The following is a 24,097-nucleotide window of genomic DNA, read 5'->3' as shown; positions in this document are numbered from 1 at the left end:
GGCGGTCTCCAGCTCCTGGTTCATACGTTCTGTCTGACCGTTGGTCTGCGGGTGGTAACCGGAGGTTAGTGTATACCGGGCCCCAAGGGCCGCTGCGAACTCCTTCCACACCCGCGAGATGAATTGAGGACCACGGTCAGACAGAACTTCCTGAGGTATACCATGCAGGCGGAATACGTGCTTAACCAGGAGCTGGGCCGTTTGGAGAGCTGAGGGGAGTTTTCTGAGGGGAATGAGGTGGCAGGCCTTAGAGAACCGGTCAATAACGGTGAGTATGGTGGTCATGCCTTGTGACGAGGGGAGACCGGTGACAAAATCCAGAGCGATATGGGACCAGGGGCGCTCAGGGACAGGTAAGGGCTGGAGGAGACCTGCAGGGGGTCTGTTAGAGGCCTTGTTTTGGGCACACACGGGACACGAAAGGACAAATTGTCTGACATCACGGGACATCGTAGGCCACCAGAACCGGCGGGAAAGGAACTATCGGGTGCGATGGATGCCAGGGTGAGCGGAGAACTTCTCCGCGTGAGCCCATTGGATGACACGGGACCTGGCAGAAGAGGGAACATAGGTTCGATTAGGGGGGCCAGTACCCGGGTCAGGCTCTGACCGTTGGGCTTGGGAAATTAGGTCTTGAATCTCCCGCTGGAGGGCTCCACACACACACGACGAGGGGAGGATGGTTGCTGGTTCCTTCACGGAGTCTGGTGGTGAATACATGCGGGACAGGGCGTCGGGCTTTAGGTTCTTAGAACCGGGGCGATAGGAAATGGACAGATTGAAGCGGGAAAAGAAAAGGGACCAGCGGGCCTGTCTGGGGTTCAACCGTCTTGCCGTCTGGATGTAGGCCAGGTTTTTGTGGTCTGTCCAAATGAGTACGGGCTGCTCGGACCCCTCTAGCCAGTGACGCCACTCCTCCAAGGCGAGCTTAATGGCTAGTAGCTCACGATCCCCGACATCATAATTCCTCTCCGCCGGGGACAGACGTCTGGAGAAGGCGCAGGGATGTAGCTTCTGGTCTAGGTCCGAGTTCTGAGACAGAACTGCACCCACCCCTGTATCAGAGGCGTCTATCTCCACTACAAACTGCTTCTTGGGGTCTGGGTGGATCAGAATGGGTGCTTGAGAGAACCTTGTCTTGAGGGCAGAGAACGCAGAGTCAGCTTCAGAGTTCCAAGAGTACGGGGTCTTGATGGAAGTGAGGGCATGGAGAGGGGCGGCGATATGACTGTACCCCCTGATGAAGCGTCTGTAGAAGTTGGCGAACCCTAGGAATCGTTGTAGTTCTCTTCTGGTCTCGGGCACCGGCCAATCAAGGACCGCCTTGATCTTTTCGGGGTCAGATCGAACCCGCCCCCCTTCTAGGATGAGTCCGAGAAACGAGACAGAGGGCTTGTGAAACTCGCATTTCTCTGCTTTGACAAATAACTTGTTTTCCAGGAGGCGTTGGAGAACTGCACGGACATGTTGAAAGTGTTCTGTTGGGTTTTGGGAATAAATGAGAATGTCATCCAGGTACACAAACACGAATATATTCAGGTAATCTCGGAGGACATCGTTCACTAGAGCCTGAAATACAGCTGGGGCATTGCACAGGCCGAAAGGCATAACCTGGTACTCGAAGTGTCCGAGTGGCGTCTTAAAAGCAGTCTTCCACTCATCTCCCCGGCGGACCCGCACTAAGTGGTAAGCATTACGCAAGTCTAGCTTAGTGAATATGGTCGCAGACTGAACCGGTTCGAGGGCGGATGAGAGGAGGGGGAGGGGATACTTGTTTTTCACAGTTATGGCGTTTAAACCCCGATAATCAATACATGGGCGAAGGGAACCATCCTTCTTTGAAACGAAGAAAAACCCTGCCCCTAGAGGTGAAGACGAGGCACGGATTAGCCCAGCTGCTAAAGACTCCTTAATATATTTCTCCAGGGCCTGACGCTCCCCCTGAGAAATGTTGTAAAGGCGGCTAGACGGCAACGGAGCACCAGGCAAGAGGTCGATCGCACAATCGTAGGGGCGATGGGGCGGAAGCGAACTAGCTTGGGTCTTGCAAAAAACTTGCCTGAGGTCGTGATAGCACTCGGGCACTAGTTTTAAAACCTCAGGGTCAAGCTGAGGAATAGGCTGTGTGCGAGCCTGTGACGAGGGAACAGCTGACTGTAGACAAGTGGCGTGACAACCAGGCGACCAGGTCTCCACCCGTCGCTCCGCCCAATTGATGTGCGGATTATGACGCTGTAACCAAGGAAACCCGAGAACAACGGGGGCGTGTTTAACGGGGAAAAATAAGAAAGAGATCCGTTCTCTATGGTTACCGGATACTACGAGTTCGAGGGGAGTCGTTCTGTGGGTTATACGCGGAAGAACCCCGCCATCCAGGGCAGAAACCTGAAGAGGCGAACTTAAAGGGACTGTCTCCAGCTTAGCCTGGAGGACAAACGAATGATCGATCAAATTAAAATCACACCCTGAATCCACTAGGGCGGATAACTTAAACGTGTCTCCGACAGACACAATCGCCGCTTGCAGGCAAAGATGCGGAGGAGAAGAAAACGTAAACTTAGGCTGGTCCGCCGGTTTCTCCGCTAGAACCGACGGACCTGATCTTTTGGCCGATCTGGACACTCCTTAATAAAGTGAGCGGGAGACGCACAATAAAGGCAGAGCTTCGCGCTCATGCGTTTCTGCCGCTCATCGTCAGACAGCCTAAGCCGACCCAACTGCACGGGTTCCGGCGGGGAGGGAGGCGCTGCAGCGGGTCTGAGAGGGGTCCGCTCGGTTGGAGCCGGCCGGAACACCGGCAATCTCTCAGGGCGGCTCCTACCGCGTGCCCGTAAGCGATTGTCTAAGCGCACCGCCAGCGCGATGTATTCATTTAAGGTGGCGGGTTGCTCTACTCGTGCCAGCTCGTCCTTAAGGGACTCATCGAGAGCCTGGAGTAAAACAGATCTTAAAGCGCGCTCCTCCCAGCCCGTTGCAGCCGCCACGGTACGAAACTCTATGGCAAAGTCTGCTACCCATCTGCCCCGTTGTCTAAGAGTCAGGAGCCGCTGTGAATCCTGTGCCTCATCTGATTCAGCTGCAAAGACCATCCTAAACTCAGCTATGAACTCGTTAAATGTGCAGCCGAACTGTTGACAATTTGGGAAACGGGACTCTGCCCATCTAAGTGCTCGGCCCGTTAACAGCCGCAGCACAAGAGAGATCTTGGAGTGGTCAAGAGCGAAGGTTCGTGGTGAATTATTGAAAGCTAGGGAGCACTGGAACAAAAAACCCTGACAATCACCCGCCTCGCCGGAGTATTTCTCTGGAGTGAGCGAGGGGGTTCCGGGGACATGATCTGACGTCATAGCTGACGCGGACTCGGGGGAGGGGTTAGGAGGCTCGGACGGAGTGCGCTGGAGGCTAGCATTTAGCATACCGGTTAGCTGGTTAAGCTGGGCCGCAAAACCCTGCATCTGACTCTGCAACCCCAACATCGAGGATTCTAACCCTCGGATCTGATCCTGTTGAGCTGTATACGCCCTACCGAGTGTCTCCGCTGAGTCTGTTTGGCCAGAGTGTTCTTCTGTCATGTTCGGCTTTAAATGTTTGGCCCACATGCAGAAACACTCAGGGGAAACAGGTCAGATCACAAGAGTTTTATTTAACAGAAACGCGGGATCACGAGGAAGATCTGTGGTGGTGACAGGCGTCCGGGAGAACTGTGGGCGGAGGCGGATGGGGTCCGAGCAGCACCGGCGGGTCCAGGGATCCGGAATGAACAGAGGGAGGAACCAGAAGAGTCCGAGGTGACCAGGGTGAATCCGGGAAGGGGTAGCTCGCACCCAACTTGGTACCACCAAGGGAGTTCGAGGAGGAGATCGCCAGAGCAGAATCTGAGCGGTTGTGGATTCGGGAGCCTGGTCTTCACAGCGCAGCGTCACACGAGAGAAGGGTTCCAAAGACACGAGTGCACTGGAGAAAACACAGGGAACAAGGATTAGATCCAAAAATGGGGATCGAAAAACTCACGGGTCTGAAGCTCAGGTGGAGGTTTCTGGCCTTTAGGCATACCGCGACAAGGTAACACTCTGGCATCCTCCCTCTGTTCGAGCACGGTTCTTATAGTGCGGCCTGGTGCTGCTGGAGTGTCTGCAGGTGTGTGCACTCCGCCCACCCGTTAACCACGAACACCTGTGGAGAGAGTGGAGGCAGCAGAGCCAGCAGCAAGCTGCACGGCCCTGCTGACTGAGTCCTGACAGTAACATGTTTTCGTGTGCTGCTGGGCGATCATAAACGGCAAAGAACTGGTTGTAGGTGAGGCCGGCAATTCCTTGGCCTCTAGACAGGGGGTGCTCAAGGAGCACCGCTCAAGCAAGTTATGAATGTATTCTTAGCGAGTTATGCTAAACAAGTAATGCACTTAAATGACTAAAAACATACAGCCAGAACAGGACTGTTCAAGGAAAGGCTTTCCTCCCTGGCAGTGATCTCCATTGAGACTGAGAGACTTTTAACTGAAGAAAGGTAAAGAGGACAGTGACCGATATTTTGTGCAGAAAGAGCACTGCATGGACTTTGTTTACAAGTAGAGGTAAGACAGCGATAATTTTCCATGTTTTGTTTTTGTAATGAAATGTGCATAATGTGGGTTATAGTTTCTGAATATGTCAAATGCAGAAATTCATCATAACTCAAACTGTTACCAATCAAATGACAAATTATTTATTATTTTTTCATCAAAGAATCAATATTTTTTTTCCATGTCTTTTGGTGAATTTGTTTGACACAATTAATCTCCTTCTGCACTTTTCAATGAGTCTACTATGTAGTGTATACATTTGTAAATCTGACGTCACTGCTTCTCCAGCTATGAACAATGCTGCAGGTTACTGCTGTTAGTAGCGTCCTCAGGATTTTCCTTTCCAACAAGCCTGCGCTACACGGTGTGTCCCCTACCAACCTACTTAAAGGTCATGTTGAACATGTGTAAATGTTTGTGTTTGATCCCCTACCATGTTCCTGCATTTACATCACGAGTTGACTTTGCATGCCCTGTGTGTTTTATGTGTTTCTGTCAGTGTCACCAATGGGCCCAGCATACCTATTACAGTATTTCTAGTGGTGCTGTGTCACTTTTTCTTACTTGTTTATGAAAATTTGCTGTGGCACTGGCATCAGTCCTACCAACTACTCCACCATACAAGACTCCCAAAATTATTCATTTGTGCTAAATGCTAGAAAATTGAGATTCTAGTATTATTTTTTTTTAAAGCAGCACAATGTAACATTTAGCCAGTAGGGGTGCTAGGCCTCTATCTTCCAGGTTTAGCGGCCATGAAGGCCAGTGGCAACACTGCACTGTCACAAAATTAAACAGTCTCCCTCAATGTTTTGGAATCTGATAGCAGACCACTTTGGATCTGCAGTTTGAGGAGTCATCAACTTACTTGTAAAGACAAGGCCACATTCACCCCTCTAGATTAAAGTCTGCATCAGATAACCACAAATATGTCTAATTAGGTAAGGGATATCTGTTTTGTTTTGTTGTTATGGCAGTTTGAGCTAGAAGAGAAGGAATCATTGTGGGAGGAAAAACCCTTGCATGGGATGTACCACCGACAGATAGCTGAAGTGGCTGATATGACCAAATCCTACCAATGGATAGAGAGGGTTGGAATGAAGGACAACACTGTAGTGCTAACCATGACAGCACAGGAGCAGACTTTGATCACCAGAGCAATAGAGGCCCAGATCTACCATACCAGGCAAGATCTCTGGTGCAGAATCCCCGGAAACCAGCCAGCATCTCACAGCAGGGTGTAAGATACATCAGAGAAGGAATACATTGAACACCATAACCAAGTGGCTGGTATAGGGTGCAAAAACGTCTGTTCAGAATACCAACTGGAGACCTCCAGGTCAAAATTGGTCCACCTTCCAAGGTGGTGGAGAATCACAGAGCTAAGATCAGTGTGACTTCCAGATACAAACAGGCAAACTGGTAATGGACCACCAACCGGACATTGTTATCATTGATAAGCTGCACAGGATAGCCGTTGTGATTGATGTGGCCATCCCAAGTGATGGAAACATCAGGAAAAAAGAGCATGAGAAACTAGAGGAATACCAAGGGTGGGTACTCTGGCCCATGGTCATCGGAGCACTCAGGGCAGTAATTCCAACTCTGGAAAAGTGGCTCCAAAAGATACCTAGAGAAACATTAAACATCTCAGTCCAGAAGAGCGTAATCTTAGGAACAGCTAAGATTCCAAGAAGAACCCTGTTGTGCAATTAGGGTTGTGCAAATGATTCTGCAAAAAAAAAAAAAAAACGTAAAATAGATAATTTACAGTTCACAGTGACTTCAAGGCAGACCAAAGCATTTCTGTACGAAACTCTGGGACCTCAAGCCAAAACACTGAAATGATCGAGTCAAAAGAATCACAAATCTGCAGGTTTGTCATTGTGAATGGATTGAAATACATGGCAAATGTTTTAACTCCATTCCATGTTTTTGTTAATCAGATCTGCAGTGAACCAGGATTCACTGAAGTATTCTGATTATGACCAACCACTTTTGTTTGTCTTTTGTTTGTTTTTGCATGTAAATAGTTCCTTAGCTTAGCTTCTTTTTATCTTCATTTTGCTTAGTAGTTTAGTTAAGTTTCACTAGCCTAGTAGAGAGGATTTATTAATCGAAATATTGTGTTAATTCAGGTAAACAGCATTACATAGTGATGTTCTCTGGATGTTCATTTTATTTCTGTTATTAAATTCTTGAACTTGAAAAGAAGCTGTCACTCCTTTATTCTATGTGTTGCAGGTTTTGCTGTTAAAAGATCGCTAGTGCTCGAATTCATCCCTTTCAACCGTTGTCTTGATATCAGCTTAAGAGCTGATCATCACCAGACAATACTTAACAGACAGAGAGTTATTTATGAAACATTAAATAACTTTACACAGTGTATAATTGCACAACAACCCTCAAGCTCCCAAGCCTCTGGTAGAGGACCCGAGCTTCAGAAATGGAGAGGCAACCACCCTGCTCAGGAGTATGAGGGGTGCAGTTTATATATGATGAATGGTAAATGGCTTGTACTTGTATAGCGCTTTAACTAGTCCGAAAACCCCAAAGCGCTTTACACTGCAATCAGTCATTCACCCATTCACACACACATATTCACACCCTTACGGTGGTGAGCAATGTTAGTAGTCACAGCTGCCCTGGGGCTAACTGACAGAGGCAAGGCTGCCATACATTGGCACCACAGGGTCTTCTGACCTTCGCCAGCAGGCAATTCGGGTGAAGTGTCATCCCCAAGGACACAACAACTGAAACAGTCAGAGCGGAGTGTTGAACCAGCAAGCCTCCTCCAATTACAGGACAAACTCCATAACTCCTCCGCCACTGTCGCCCCCACAATATATATATATATATATATATATATATATATATATATTAGGGCTGGGCAAGTTAACGCGTTAATTTCGCGTTAATTCATTAGACTATTAACGGCAATATTTATTTTATCGCGCATTAACGCATGTTGCTCACATGCTTTCAGTCAGTGTCAGTCAGCACGCGCGCTGACTGCAGCGCGCTGTCTCACGGCAGCACTCTGGTGCTCCCCCTCCCCTCTCGTACATGGCTTAGCGGTGCCAGCCAATCAGCGTGCAGGCTCAGCCTGGCCCGCCCACTCAACTCTCACACAAACTCATCACACAAACAGCTGAGAGAGACCGCAGCAGCGGGAAAAACATGAACAGGGGAAGTAGCACCGTTTGGCTTTATTTTAATACCGTAAATGAAATCAAGCTGTATGTTTTGTAAAAAGCCGGTTCATTTCAGTGGAAACACAACAAATTTATCTAAGCACGTGAAAAAACATGAAAACGTCGAGCCACAGAAACGGAGAGAGGAGACGAAACTTCTGTCATTGCCCCGACAGACCCACAGACGTCTCTGACTGAGGCGTTTCAGTCCTCCATGGAACATCCAGGTAGATCAGAGTGGTCTTCAGCAGCAGTTCATGTTAACTTTCAAAGTAGATATTATCTATCATATGTTACTGGAGCCCACACATAACATGTAATTAAGACCTTGAAAGAACCCAGTACATATATTAAAAAGTGTCATTTAAGATAAGATAACATTAGCTAATCCTTTATTTATCCCACGACGGGGATATAGGATTAAAGCAACAGGCAGGTGCACACAACACAGACAAAATTACATAAGGATTGAAATATATAAGAGGTGGATTAGCGAAAAAACACTGAACATAACATTATTGTTATTATTATTATTATTATTATTATTATTTAATTGTAATAATAAAATAAAAACCACAAAACCCAAAAGGTCAACAGTTTCATGATACATCAAGCTTAGGGACTGGCTAATATACAGCAGGTCAAAAAAGGCCATATTTTGGCTGCAGTGCTTGCTGTTCTCTTATGAAGAAAAGATCAACTAGTGCACTAAATTCAATAGAAGGGTTGAAAATATCCAGTATAAAATAAGATAAGTGCTACAAATGTTACAACACTTTTGTTCATATGGCAGCAGAACATTAAAATAAAAGTGCTGTTTACACTACTTTTGAATTCATTTTTGTAGTTTGCGCATACAATGCGATTAATCATGATTAATCGGGCAAATTATGCAATTAATCGCGATTAAAAATTTTAATCGTTGCCCAGCCCTTATATATATATATATATATATATATATATATATATATATATATATATATATATATATATATATAGTGTACAATTAGTCTAATATGCACCATGGGGCTGAAATGTCTGTAAAACAGCATAGAAGCACAGCTGGCAGATAAATACTGTCTGTTTTAAAACTAAACCTGTTGGACGGGACGCTTGCACTTGATTTGCCCATTCTATTTTAAATAAGTTCCAAGGTCCATGTTTTTGTCTGTTCAGATCTGGTTTGTTTTAAGGGCACTTCTGTGTTTGTGGTTGTGATTCATCTAATACAAGCTGGCTTCTTGATTTGCTCCTGAGCTCACTGAAGGAATCGAAAGCAGATAATGGTGAATAAAAAGGAGCAGAAGGCAATTCATTCTTGCAATCACCATAGTGATGGATACTTTTGAAGTATGCAAGCAGCTTGCTCTGAAATAAAAAAAAGCCAGATAACAAAAGGCCCTTGGGCAGAGATGAAGGACGAGATGTTAATTAAGTCAACATTGTGACTGCAGTCACACAGCCATGTGATGAGGGTGCTGATGCTCCAAACCCTGCTTTATAGAAACAGTAAAGCCTATTGTGTGGAATTCTTTGCATCCAGAACTGGGGCCAGAAAAAAACTCCATTGGTGGAGCAATTGAGATCTCTGTGCCTCAGCCACACTATTTAATATGCAAGGTGGTAATCAACTCAATAATAAATAGCCAGAAGTGCAGATCGTGATTTTGTTTGTCTGCAATATCAATCTGAGTCATTTAAAAATAGGCATTGGCCTGCACAGATTTAAAGTCTAATACTTTAGTAAAGGTAATAAAATCAATTTTATATATTCACTTAAAATGTTGTAGCTTCATAGTCAGGTTAAAATAACACTACCTGTCAACAGTATTAGGCTTAACTAACTTAACATGGATGTTTTTAATTCTGCAGCTGTCCAATCCGTGTTTTCTGACAGTGATCTCCTGTTGTCCCAAGTGGAGTTTCTGCAATAGAGCCACACTGAATACCAGTCTAAATAATAAGCTTCTGAAATGTTTTGACAACACTTGACCTGAAACATGGCTTGCTTTTTTCTAAACATATATCTGACTCAACACATACAACTGCAGTCTTCAAAAATTAAAATCACACCTCGCTCCTGCTTAAAGTGTTTACATTTCCGACAAATTATTTTAGTGGGAGATAAATGTTTACCCTTTTGCTTTCTGATTTTAGGACTCGTTAATTTGGCAGTTCCAGTTAATTGTTTGGAGATAAAAAGTTTCTTCAGCTTAATAAACTTAGATAGTAAGGCAAGGCAAGGCAAATTTATTTATATAGCACAATTCAGTACAAAGACAATGCAAAGTGCTTTACATGATTAAAATATAGCAAAATAAAACAGAATAAAAGCAAGTAGGAATAATAATAATAATAATAATAGTTAGAAAATAGAACAAAAAAGTGGTGATTCAGTTAACTAGGACAGTTGAAGGCAATTTTAAACAAATGTGTTTTTAATCTTGATTTAAAGGAACTAAGGTTTTCCACATCTTTACAGTTTTCTGGAAGTTTGTTCCAGATAATTGGAGCATAGGAACTAAATGCTGCTTCTCCATGTTTGGTTCTGGTTCTAGGTATGCAGAGTAGGCTGGAGCCAGAAGACCTTAGTGGTCTGGATGGTTTATACGCTGATAACAAGTCTGTGATGTATTTAGGAGCTAAGCCATTTAAGGATTTATAGACTAACAGAAGTATTTTAAAGTCTATTCTCTGAGATACAGGGAGCCAGTGTAAGGACTTTAGAACTGGGGTTATGTGCTCTACTTTCTTAGTCTTGGTGAGGACGCGGGCAGCAGCGTTCTGGATCAGCTGCAGCTGTCTGATCCACTTTTTAGGCAGACCTGTGAAGACACCGTTGCAGTAATCAATTCGACTAAAAATAAACGCATTGATTAGTTTTTCTAGATCCTGCTGAGACATCAGTCCTTTAATCCTAGAAATGTTCTTCAGGTGATAGAAAGCCGACCTTGTAACTGTCTTTAGATGCTTTTGGAGGTTCAGGTCAGAGTCCATCACTACACCCAGATTTCGGGCCTGATTAGTGGTTTTTAGCTGAAGCGACTGAAGCTGTGTGTTAACTTTTGATCTCTCCTCTATTGGTCCAAATATTATTACTTCTGTTTTGTTTTTATTCAATTGAAGAAAATTTTGGCACATCCACGTATTGATTTCTTCTAGGCATTTACTCAGTGCCTGAACTGGTTCATAGTCACCTGGTGACATAGTGATGTAGAGCTGTGTGTCGTCTGCATAGTTATGGTAGCTGATGTTGTTGTTTTTTATGATCTGAGCTAGAGGGAGCATGTAGATATTGAAAAGGAGGGGACCCAGAATGGACCCTTGGGGAACCCCAAATGGGATTTTTGTCATCTCTGATGTAAAGTTACCTACTGATACAAAAAATTCCCTGTCCTTTAAGTAGGATTTAAACCAGTGGAGAGCTGTACCAGAGAGGCCGACCCAGTTCTCCAGGCGTTCTAACAGAATGGAGTGATCAACAGTATCAAATGCTGCACTAAGGTCCAATAGTACCAGCACGGTGGTTCTTCCACAGTCTGTATTTATATGGATGTCATTAAACACCTTGATAAGGGCTGTCTCTGTACTGTGGTGAGCGCGGAAACCTGACTGGAAAACGTCAAATCGGCTGGTCGTTGTTAAGAAGGTGTTTAATTGTTGAAATACAGCTTTTTCAATAATCTTACTGATAAAAGGGAGGTTTGAGATGGGCCTGTAGTTCTGGAGTAGAAGTTTGTCTAAATTATTCTTTTTCAGCAGTGGTTTGATAATTGCTGTTTTTAGGGACTGGGGGAAAACACCTGACAGGAGGGACGTGTTTATTATCTGAGTCAAATCAGACGCTATGACAGGTAAAACTTTCTTAAGGAAAACTGTGGGTAGAACATCAAGACAGCATGAAGAGGAACTTAGCTGCTGAATGATCTGCTCTAAGCTTTTGTGGTTTATTTGGCTGAATTGGGACATTTTGTCAGGATAAGTTCCAGCTGAGTACGGCTTTGGTTCTAGAGTTGGTGTGGATGTACAAATTGATCCTCTAATTTTTAGGATTTTCTCAGTAAAGAAGTTAGCAAATTCATTGCAGGCCCTGGTGGAGTGGAGTTCAGAAGCCACTGACAACGGAGGATTTGTTAACCTGTCGACTGTGGCAAATAAGACACGAGCGTTATTAATGTTTTTCTTAATGATCACAGAGAAGAAAGATTCTCTTGCATTTTTCAGTTGTAAGTTATATCTGTAAAGTCTCTCTTTATAGATGTCATAGTGAACCTGGAGTCTATTCTTTCTCCACCTGCGTTCAGCTTTGCGATATTCCCTTTTTTCACTTCTAACTGATGGAGCATTTCTCCAAGGAGATTTATTCTTCCCGTAAAAAACCTTCACTTTAACTGGAGCAATGCAGTATTTAGTGGCTGAAACACCCGTCATCTTTAAAATAAACTTTAAGATGTTCAAAGCAAAGGGCTGTGTGCCACCCTGGGTGAACGTCCAGAAAACCACTGCACGCCCCACCACAGGCCTCACAGACAAATGAAAAACCCTGGAATATTACTATAAACAAACGCAGCAAGACACAAATATTAATACCGTGCAAGTTAAAAGAATAAAATACAAATACAAAAAATGTAGACTTAAAGACCTACTATGCAACATTTTTCAGTTAATTAATGTGTTCCATACCGTTTTGGATGATTAAATGAGTCATTTCAGGTCGAACAAAGGTTTTCTCGGCCGCCCTGGGGGTCTGTGGGGGAAATACCGCACTTGCAATTGCAAGAGCTCACGGCCCGCACACACAGAAGTCTTGCTTTACGGCAAGAACTCCATGTGTTTTTGCCCTGCCATTCACTATATGCACGCGCAAAAGCAACAACAAAGAACCGCGTATTAGCGTAAAATAAACATGCAAGCATATCGAGTTTTATTATTCTTATTATTATTTTTTTATTTTATTTTTTTTTTTTTTTATGTTGGCGAGACGCAACCGCGGCGGCTGCGGCTTGGCGAGGCGGTGGCGGTAGCGTCTCGCCAACATAAAAAAAATAAAAAATAATAATAATAATAATAAAACTGGCGAGGCGGCCGCGGCTGTGGCCGCGGTGGCGGCCGCCTCGCCAAGATAGCACTGCGGGGAGCTTGATGTTCATACCTTCACTGTGTTAGTCATTGTTTGTACTGCCGTTTTTTCCACTTTTCGTTGCGTTCGCCTGTCTGCTAAGCTCAAAACAATCGCGCCTGGCTTGACGGAGGAACCAGAACAGCTGAGCATCTTTACGACAGTGCACTTTTACTTTCGCCCTCTGGGGGGAGCCTCGCTGGAAAATCAACCCCGGTTGCATAGTATACCTTTAAATAAAACAAAAAATATATAAAATAAAAATTTGATTAAAAATAAGCCATTTCTAAATTGTACCAATACAAAAATATTTGTGGAAATATGTGTACAATGGCTCTTTGATAAGGACATAAATATCACTGCACAACAAGTGGAAGGTCTGAACTTTTTTCTACAACCGTTTACAGTATTTGACATTTTGGAAAAAGATGAATTGCACAACTGTGATATAATGTCTTATCTGTCATTAAATAAGTGACTACTAACTAGTGCTGTCCTGCCAAACCTATGGCAAAAGATTTCCTGAATACCATCGACTCTTTTAATCTTGTGCAGTTTGTTTCTGGTGCTACACATGAAGTTGGGCACACACTTGATTTTGTTTTGACACACGATCTACCAGTTCTTGGCTAGACCATTTTCGACCCAGTATTCTTGGATCATATGCCAGTTGTGTTTTAAAAAATCACTTGTTTTAAATTATGTTTTTAAACCTACTGCTGCAACTAAGCATTGTCGTGACATTAACCCTTCCACTGCTGCTCAGTTCTCCGCTGTTTTTAAATGAGAAGTCCGGTAAAAATCAGAATTCAAACTGCTGAGAGTACTTTAAATATACAATTATGACATACTGTTCAATAAATGATAAGCTTTTTTAATTAAGAGTAATTTTCATTTGAAGGTCTTTTTATGGGGGCCGTCATCTTGGTGAAGAACAGTACTGCCACCTCCCAGTTTGTGACGTCACTGTGAAGTATCAACTGTAAAGCAAGTCCCAATGCCTTATCTGTCCCCTTGTAAAAAAAATACCCGTTATCATGCCAAAATATTTTTTTTAACCACTTAAACAAAGATAGACATGGTATTAAGCATTTACATTTAAATTAATACTAATTTTACATTTTAGAGACATACAAAGACAACAAATAAGCATTCGTCTTCTCTACGCTCAAAATGGTGATCTGCACCGCCTAATCTACTTTCAGCAGTTATCATCGGTTATTGCAACCGTAAACTGCAGAAAATACGTTCAGATCGGCTCATTCTGAGTTTACTCTCTGCTCCTGCTGTCACGATGAGCTGCAGCACGCGGAGGGATATTTCGGCATCACTTAGTTTAGACCTCAAACAATTGACTTCACTTTCAGAAACAAGCCCAAAAAAGACTGCAACCCGCAACTCATGAAATTTACAAGCGACTTTAGAAAAAATAAGACCAAAGTCATATAAAATAAGTGGGCTTCACAACAGTGAGCACTCTTTCCAAGTTCGTCGTATCCCTCCGCCGCTCTGATTGGGTAAACAAATGTTACAGCAAATTCTACATCATAAAAAAAGAAAAACCTAACGAAAATCCTCGCCCTCATGTCATCTTGAAGACATCTTTTAACCAAATGTTGGCTACACACGACGTGTTTTCTCTCTGGCCAGAAGTACGATGGCAAAACCCCCCTCTTCACAGTCACAGGATGTGATGTCAGGCGGCCATTACTGCCCAAATATGGGCAGTAATGGCTGCCCCCATACACAGTGATCCAGACGACAATTTATGTTTTTTTTTTCTCATTGATTAAAGCTAAATTCATTAAATAACCACGAACGTATTAGTTTTAGGTATAGCTAATGATCCCCTGATTTTTTCTTGTTGACCGGACTTCCCTTTTAACATCTGTTTTAATGTGGATGCCATGGGCCATGGCACAGAGGAGCTCAGCTCTTGGTTTTACACCACCTGCCAGACAGCTATTGAAACTGTAGCTCCTCTGAAGACTAGATTAATAAAAACTAAATTTGAGCCCTGGATTAATGACTCTACTCGTGCTGCAAGACCGAAATGTCACAGAGCTAAACCTAAATTGAAAAAGGGAACTGGCGGCAATATCAGAAGACTGTGAAAGGGTCTAAGAGAAAACACTTTTCAGACATTATTGTATTGTTGCCCTGAGCTGTATTGTATTGTTGCCCTGATGTTGTCCTGGCAGGACACCTGCTCAGGGCAACATCAGGACAGCATGTTGTGCCCCAGACATTCCTCCCCATCCCTGGACTCTTCCTTCTGCTTGCTCCATCACTCTGCCACACATGTAGGACCATGGGTGTTGGGGCGTTGCTGGGGAGCAGGAAGGATTTCCCAGCCCCACTTTCTTGTGACTTATTATTGTACATCTTAGACACTTTCATTAATAACATTCCCACAACACACATATGTAGAACAAGAACTGGGGGAGGGGTAAGGGTACCTGGTGGGGGGTTGGGTGATTGTGTAGGCTGCTCCCTGGTGTCTTTCTCAGCCCCATTCATATTTAGACAGGGTTCTGGGTGGGGTGTATTGGGGGGATGGGGGGGGGGGGGCTTATGCCGGCTGCATTCTGTAAGGGGCATGGGTTGCACCAAGCTCTCCGCCTTTTGGTCCTCCCATCTTAAATGCACTTGAGAACAACATTCAACAGCATGACATTTGAGTAGGCAGAGAAAAGTGCAGGGTCGTTCTAACACTCCTATTCTCCGAGTTGCATCCAGAGTTTGGGGCCTGGAGGAAGAGCTGGCCGCCCCGTCAGGCTCGGGGCTGGGCGTTGTGTCCTGGGGGCCAGCAGGGACTGACTCTAATGCTCTACCCAGGATTATGGAGGACATGGTGTGGGGAAGGCAACATTTCAGGGTTTGTGGGGCGGGCACTGATTGGTTGGCCTGTTTGGTTCATATTGGCCCTATCTTTGGGTGGATAGGCCTGTGTGTCGTCTGGTCCTAACCTCCCATCCCAATACCAGCCCAGATTATGGACTGGGAAGGGGTATAATGGTTGCCCCCCCACCCCACCCCCCATCCTGATGATGGAGTTCACTTCCTGGGTCTGGATACCCCTCTGGGGTGCCTCGACCTGGGAGTATAGTATGTGTTTGTGATGAGTGCGAGTGCGTGTGCTGCATCCCTTTCTTTTTGTTATTTTGTTTGTGTTGGTAAAAGTGTATGCATGTGAGGGCACTAAGGTGGAAACGTGTGAATGTGACTGTGTACATGGTTTTCTGTTTGTCTTTATGTCAGGTTGGGTTTGGACTGCCCCCTCTTCTATGACATCTCAGGTCTCCACTAGGTGGGGACCCAATCCCCCCTGTCCTGCTCCCCTCCGTTTGCTGGTGCCTTGACCCACTGGTGCATTGCCTATCCTCTGTGTCCGGGGCTGGGTGCGTCGGTGTGTGCTGGCTCCCTTCTGGCAGCTGCCTTACAGGGCCTGGGCCTGTCTGTCAGGGCCCCGCAGTGGGGCGGGGCTCCCCTAGGCCTCAGGTCCCTAGGCCCATCGCTGCATGTGCTCCAGTGTAGCTGGCTGCCCCGTGGCCTTCAGAACTGTGGCTTTTGGGGGTTTCCTGGGGCTCCTCTCTGCTCTTCCCTGAGCCACTCTAACTATAAGCTTTGACAAAAAGGAAAGTCCCAAGAGCCAGCTTCTAGAGGAGAAGTTCAAGTATCTTGGGGTCTTGTTTACGAATGAGGGGAAGATGGAGCGGAAGATCGACAGGCGGATTGGTGCGGCGTCTGCTGTGATTGGGCATCTGGTCAGGTTGCCTCATGGATGCCTCCCCGGTGAGGGGTTACGGGCATGTCCCACCGGGAGGAGGCCCAGGGGAAGACCAAGGACAAACTGAAGAGACTATGTTTCTCGGCTGGCCTGGGAACGCCTTGGGATTCTCCCGGAGGAGCTGTCCCAAGTGACTGGGGAGAGGGACGTCTGGGCCTCCCTACTGAAGCTGCTACCCCCGCGACCCGACCCCGGATAAGCGGAAGATGATGGATGGATGGAAAAAGGAAAGTTTTAAGATTAGTCTTAAAAGTAGACAGGGTGTCAGCCTCATGGACAAGAACTGTGAGTTGGTTCCACAGGAGAGGAGCCTGATAGCTAATGGATCTGCCTCCCATTCTGGTTTTAGAGACTTTAGGAACCACCAGCAGACCTGCAGTCTGAGAGTGAAGTGCTTTGTTAGGAATTATGAAACTTGGTAAACAACATACACATGTGCAATATTGCTAAAGTGTTACTTTAGCGATATTCCAATTGCTAAAATGTTACTTTTACATTACTTTTGGGTGTGTATCCACCAATTTAATTGTCAAACTTTCTTAAAAGCTGTCTTAATGCAAGAAACGAAACCCTTAAACACATTAAATAACAATTAACTTGTCATGATTTGAGGCAGTTTCCTGACCCACATGCAGAATCACTCAGAACACAGAATAGTGAAAAAAGGTTTAATTACAACAAAAATTAGTTCAAAAGTCCACTGAGGTCAGCTTGGCAGCTGAGTCCACTGTGAGGTGCTCTACAGGGAAGAGAGATGAGTTACTTGTTGGTCAGAAAGGCAGGAGTCTAAATCACAGGAGGAGTGACTTACTCTTCAGAGGCAGGTGAGGGCAGGGAAGGGTGTTAGGGTTCAGAGTCCAGAGGGAGTTCCTGTTAAGTTGTTTTCCTGAGGTGAGAGCGACACACTGTAGAGCGAGCAGGCAAGTTAGTTGACTGAGGATCTTCAGACAGCACACAAGTCTTCAAACCAAATTGCCAATGGTGAAGGATCATCAAAAAAGGTCTGGAAACACAGGGACAAAATAGCCTTGAGAGCTAGAGCAGAAAAACCAAAGCACAATACTGTCAACTATATTAACTTCACTAGCGTTGGCTGGAAATACCATCATCTGTAATCATCCGGCGAGGAGTGAAGATCCTGCTGCCTCTTTTAAACCCCAGTCAGCCTGATCAGGGGATTTGCTCCAGGTGTGCCGAACCCAGAGCTGGCAGGAGCTCACCAGCAGAGATCTTCTCTAAAAACAGGAACTCTCACTCACACAAAGAACCATGCATTATCATTATTTATCGGCTGTATCTCCTCGCTGCATCGACCGATCTGCACCAGATTTTTTGTGAGTCGTGGGGGAGCACTGCCCAATGCGTTTGTGTGAATTGCCCGGTGGAAAGGCGGGGAAAATGCGTGACAGCTTCTGCGGTGGCTGGCAGCCGGCGGTGCGCGAACCCCCAAGGTGGCCAATAGGCCAGAGCGGCGCTTGGCTGCGAGGGCCGATCGACACCGCTTGCGGCTTTAATCTCTTCTTTTCTCCTTTCTGTTTTTGTGTCCATTGAACATGAAACAGTCCCAGAACAAAATTTAATAAAGCTTTATGCATACATAAATCATCCGGAGCATTATAGGGAAGCAGTAATGCTTGTGAAAGTAAAATCTGTTGGGCTCTCTTTGGCATTAAGACCACATTCTTAATGTTACACTGCCAGACAGGGCACAAAAAAAAGGAAGCGGCATGCACTTGAGCCGGCAGAGGGCGCCAAATACCCACAGGTGGAGTAGTGCATTAGGGTGATGGGTGAGGGGCAGCACTGTGAGTTCAGTGAGCTTCTGGTGAGGAATGTCAGGGTTGATTGTGTTGAAGGCCAAGCTGAAGTCTGCAGACAGGATGCTGGCATATGTCATTGGGCAGTCAAAATGGTGGATGATGAGGTGTACACCCAGGCTGACTGCATCCTCTGACGACTGCTAAGCAAGCTTCAGGGGGTCCAGCAAGGGGCCTGTGATGTCTTCCGGGTGTTTCAGCACCAGGTAGGAATTTTGTCACCACAGACATCAGTACAGAGATTTAAGAGATGGTAGAGCATTTTAAGCGTGTTGTACCTTCACACAGATTTGTTACATATGTTGGCGAAGGTGGACCTCAGTTTGCCAGCACATTTTTAAGGAATCATGGTCAGGACCCAATGCTTCCTTTCCACTCAGGTGCTTGAAGGCCCTGTTGACATTATTCTCTTCTTTCTTAGGTGCAGGCAGAGGATACAAAACTGGTAAATTTCAGCTAGTAAAAAATGGCTGAACAGAGAGAGTTACTGAGTTATTGCATAGGAGTTTGTTATTTTTCATCAGTTAGCTGTTCAGAATGATGGCTTGTGGGAAGAAATTGTTACTTAGTCTGTTGGTTTTGGTGTACAATGCTCTGTAGTGTCTTACAGAGGGGAGAAGTTGGAACATCTTGTGACTGGGGTGAGATAGATCTGCAGTAATGTTTCTTGTCCATTTCTTGATTTTGGAAACGTACAAGTCCTGAATGGAGAATTGGTTGATACATATGATCTTTTCTGCAGTCCTGACTGTCCGTTGCAGTCTTGCCCTGTCTGGTGTCAGATCCAAAAAAGACTGATGGATTAGCAGAGAACAGACTGGATTATGGGTGTGTAGGAGAGGATCAGCAGCTCCTTAGGCAGATTGAGCTTCGTGAGCTGGTGCAAGAAGCACATCATCTGAGATTTTTTGATAATTTTCTCCTAAAGCCCACGATGATCTCCACATTTTTCAGCGTGTTAAGCTCCAGGTAGTTCTGACTGCACCAGCGAGCTAGCTGATCAACCTCCCATATGTAAGCTGACTCATCAGTCTCCTGGATGAGGCTGATCAACATTGCTTTATCAGCAAATTTGAGAGGTTTGACAGATCGGTCTCCTGAAGGAGAGGAGTGCGGACACCATGGCTGGGCCAGCCAGACTGACTTAAACCATGTGTATTCAATACACAACTTTCACACAACTTGTGTGAAAGTTCCCTTAAAGAGTTCTAAGAACTGGGAAAACATGTACATGTCAATAGTTGTCTCATCAATAATAGACACAGCCCAACACAAGGCTTGTCCTCCAAGTAATCCCATGATGAAAGATATTTTACTAGAGTCACTAACAAAGGAGTGAGAAGCCCGCAGAAAGACCAGAGGAGGAGAAAGCCCCCATATTTTTTCTAACTCACCTGAATATGCCTCTGGAGTAGGTGAAAACTCCTTGAGCAACAAGGGTGCCAGCGCAGTAGCAGCTACAGGAGAAACAGACAAAGTAGGATTAGTTGACAGACCGGGATGTTAGACTTAGATTTGTATGACTTGGGTTCTTAGGTTTGTGAAAGTTTTCATATATTGGGATGTTTGTTGATTCATGGACTGTAAAAAAGGCCTTGTGTAGTCCGAGGAGAAAAACCTGGTGGGAAACTGCAATTTATTTGTGTCCCAGATCTATGTTGGTCAAAGGATTTTGTTTTTCCATAGACTAAACCAGAAAACAAACACAGAGGCAGATATGAGATTAAGAGAGTTTATTGAAGGAAGTGGAGTATGGGAACTGGGGAGCGTGGCAAGGCTTCCTTTATAAAGCTTGTGTACACACAAAACAGGGCCGGAAACTTGCGTGCATCACTTTCCATGCAAAGTTTGGGATCTAAAAAAAATTTTGACAGGAAGATGTGCCGTCCTCATGGCAACTGACACATGAGTACACTCATTTTGGAGGTGGGAAATTGCCGACACAGATGGTCAAGTGTTGAATTGCAGCAAAACTACAATTTTCAGACGTTCAATTTCACTCCAAATCAGACTTTGTTAATAGAATGAGTTTTTCATAATCATCTAAAACTCCAGTGCCATTCATTCAGGGGACAGTGGCTACAACGCTTTAAGTTCTGGATCCAAACCCCGGAGCGCAGAAGGTAAAGCTCACACCTATGCAGAACTTAGCCGAGCGTCCCATGAGCTTCCCAAACCGCTTTTTGCTGGTGGTTTTTTGGTGGGGGAGGGTTTACTGGTGGGGGAGGGCTTACTGTTGCATTTTCGGAAGGCTGTAGACCCAGATTTGACTATAATCATCAATGTGCCTTTCCATCGTGTAATGACGTATGAGTTAAAGGCTGTCCAAAATCGGCACAGCAATCCAACGCTCCTTTCCTACCCACAATAGAGTTCTTACTGTTGACCCCATGAAAGGTCAAGGAACAGGAGCAGGTCCTAGAAGTTATAATTAAGGGATGGAGCCATAGTTGGATAGAGCCAAAGACTCAGAGAAGTTTCAACATGGAGCATGGTGTGAGGTTGTCATCCGGCATTTAAAAACAGCAATCAAGTTTACTTTAACAAGTTATTTTAAATGTTAACATCTATGCGTTTACCACTGATTTACACATTTAATAAACTACTTTGAGAAGTTTTTACAAAGCTTTTGCTTTTTTTCCACGGTTGCCATTTCACCATGAAAAACAAAACAAAATAAGTTAACCCATTTTCAGTACACATTAAGATCCATGGTTCATTGACCATTTATGGTAGAATCTGGGAATGTAGAGGGAAGAACATGAGGTGGAACCTGGTACGCAAACATTATAGTACAGCTGTGATTTATAAAAGGAAAAATTGTGTGTTGGTGCGCTTGCGCATGGTTTTCTGATCAGATTTTTTTTATATTTTTTTTGCCGTATGCCATTTTCTTTTTCTTGCCATACATTTTTTGTATAGATTATATGCAAAGTTTTATAAATGAGACACCTGGTCACAAACTGCAAACAGAAAGTAAACAAGATATAACACCAACAGCAAGCAGATTGGTGATTTTAACTGTTCAGCGGGTGGCTTATGGTGTTGGTTCAGTGGTGAGTCCAGGGAGGTTGTGAGTCAAAACACAGGGCTGCAGTTGGCAGTGTGAGCGGTGGTTTTTGAAATGCTGCATGGCTAGCTGTTGTCGATGGTGAATGTAGGTGGGTGGACAGGCAGGAGATGGTTCACGATCCTCCATGTATGTGTGCATTAAGCAACATGTTATCAGTCAATAAAAGTTATTTTGGGGCCACCAGACCAGCAAAGGATCCTAAATTGCAAAAAAAGATGCATTACTGTGTACTTTGGGCTCCTGATACTGATTCACACTGATACTAGTGACGTACTGGATCCTGCACTAATGGTAATGGGCAAAAGACAGTTACATTGTCTGTTAATGTTATTCTCATATGTTTTGGTTCTCCAGGCTCTCCGTACAGAGATAAGATCACTATTGCCATTCTGCAGCTTCAGGAGGAAGGCAAGCTTCACATGATGAAAGAAAAATGGTGGAGAGGAAACGGCTGTCCTGAGGAGGAGAGTAAGGAGGCCAACGCCCTTGGTGTGCAGAACATCGGAGGGATCTTCATTGTCCTGGCTGCTGGACTTGTTCTCTCCGTGTTTGTGGCTGTAGGAGAATTCCTGTACAAGTCCAAACAGAATGCACAGCTGGAAAAGGTAAAGAATATATTAAAAAAATCCTCTCAAGAATTTCATGCAATGAAAGCAGAATTTCTGACCTTAACCACTTTTGCCATGATTGGCAGTCTCATGGCAAATACAAGTGGTAGTTGGCATGTGGTAGTTATACTTTTATTAGAAGTATAGACTTTGAATAGGGTTATTTATTTGAAAATAGATGGAACTTCACACAGTAATAACTATGCTATATTATAAATCGTGAGATAAGGATTGGTTTCTTTGCATTTATCCACTTAGGCCCAATGGCGACAACGAGATAAGAAACGTGAGGAATTCTGCTGTCACCATGGATCCAAGCTAGACTTTAACCACCATCTCAAATGACCTCAAGAAAACTTCAGAAATTATTTGCCTTTATTTGAATCTAATATCTAAAACATCTCAATTAGTTTTTTTGGGGTTTTTTTTACTAGTTGATTAATTTGTTTGAATATTTAAAGTTTACTTAAAACTGCAAAGGCATGGTAATAGTTCATCAGTTAAATGTAACGTTTGAAGTACTTGGATTAATACATAGTTGGATGAAATGTACATCTGTCCAAGGCTTGCTCCACAGCATGACATGTCTTCAACAGCCACCTCCAAAATTTCCCACCCTCAGCTATTTCTGTTCACTTTTGCCCTGTCAACATGCAGCCTTCCACTCTGCTGTACTGTAATCAATTTGACTGTTATCTGCTGCTTTAAAGGTGATGAATGCAGTGAAAGAAGGCTGTGATATTTAGCTTTTCATTAAGCTATCCACACTTACAAGTATTATGGAAGAGTATTGGGGCCACTGAAAATAATAGTTCATAATTCAGTTTTTTCCTCAGATTTCTGACTTTAATTTTAAAAACGATGCCTATTTCTCAATACCCAAGTACGTAAGAGCGTTCTTGTGTACTTAATAAGTACGCAAGAACGTATGAAAATACAAAGACGACAAATGGAATGGTGTATACTTGATCAGGTTACGGCAACATCTGATAGGAAACGGTTGTTGTTGGGTGGCTCACAAAGATAACTCAATGGCTTAGCTCAGTTTATGAGAATATTTCACATTCATAATGGCTAATAAAATAAGGAAAAAATCTAAATTTGACAAATATCAAATATACATAATTAAAAAGAAGTGTCATTACCAATTTGAAACTTTTTAAAATAATGAGCTAAACTTTGTTTTTAAAAAAGCTTCACTATATAAATCATATTGGTTTACCACCTTATGACATTTTCAGACTACTGTTAACAGTGATGCATGATTGTCTACAAAAAATTGATAACCTTTGCTTATAAATAATTTTTTGTCTCAATTGGATAATGATAGACGATGACCAGCTGTAGGTTTATATATTAATTCCTTCCATTATTCCTTAGGTTTGCACTGGATCCATGAGCAGGAGGTGCTTAAAGAGTTTTTACTTTTATTTCTTACCAACCTGCATCTGGCACAGACTTGTTACTTTACAACTGCACAATTGAATTCAATTGAATTAAATTCAATTTTATTTATATAGCGCCAATTCATGAATCATGTCATCTCGGGGTACTTTACAAAGTCAAATCAATCATATTATACAGATTGGTCAAACTTTTCCTATTCACTTCCAATAACTACTAAAAACTGATTAACATACTTATTTTTCATTTCTTATTATCATCATGTAAACTCATCAGATATCTACAGTATAAACAGACAGAAACAAAACGTTTTTAGTAAAAAATGCATTTATTAAAATAATCAAAAACAATCAGATGGTCGGCCTGCTGGCAAGTACACCGAATTGATCTGATTTACACAGAGGAGGTCTTGATTTTGAAATATGTGAATCCTTGATGTTTGTGTAAAACAAATCCAATGTCTTGCTTTCTCTGGTAGGGAAGCTGACAAGTTGTTGAAATGTTGTCGGTGTAGCAGAGAGTGAGGCGTGA

The 24,097-nt window shown here is 43.9% G+C and overlaps 1 protein-coding gene across 2 annotated transcripts in view; it reads left to right on the top strand.

The window, feature by feature from the left end:
- Nucleotides 1-24,097, top strand: part of LOC105917636 (glutamate receptor ionotropic, kainate 2) — a 1,028,886-nt gene that overhangs the window by 553,761 nt on the left and 451,028 nt on the right. Inside the window, exons 13-14 of one of the 2 annotated variants that reach the window (XM_036128574.1) lie at nt 21,909-22,159; nt 22,421-22,448. The exons of the other annotated variant lie outside the window; for it this stretch is intronic. Of the exons in view, the coding sequence (XP_035984467.1) occupies nt 21,909-22,159; nt 22,421-22,448 (279 nt within the window). The remainder of the gene's footprint in view (nt 1-21,908; nt 22,160-22,420; nt 22,449-24,097) is intronic. 2 annotated transcript variants of the gene reach the window in all.

The sequence above is a fragment of the Fundulus heteroclitus genome, chromosome 3 (genome assembly GCF_011125445.2).
Source record: "Fundulus heteroclitus isolate FHET01 chromosome 3, MU-UCD_Fhet_4.1, whole genome shotgun sequence".
NCBI classification, from domain to species: domain Eukaryota; kingdom Metazoa; phylum Chordata; class Actinopteri; order Cyprinodontiformes; family Fundulidae; genus Fundulus; species Fundulus heteroclitus.
The sequence above is the reverse complement of the archived record's forward strand: the minus strand, read 5'-3'. Positions and strand labels throughout refer to the sequence as shown.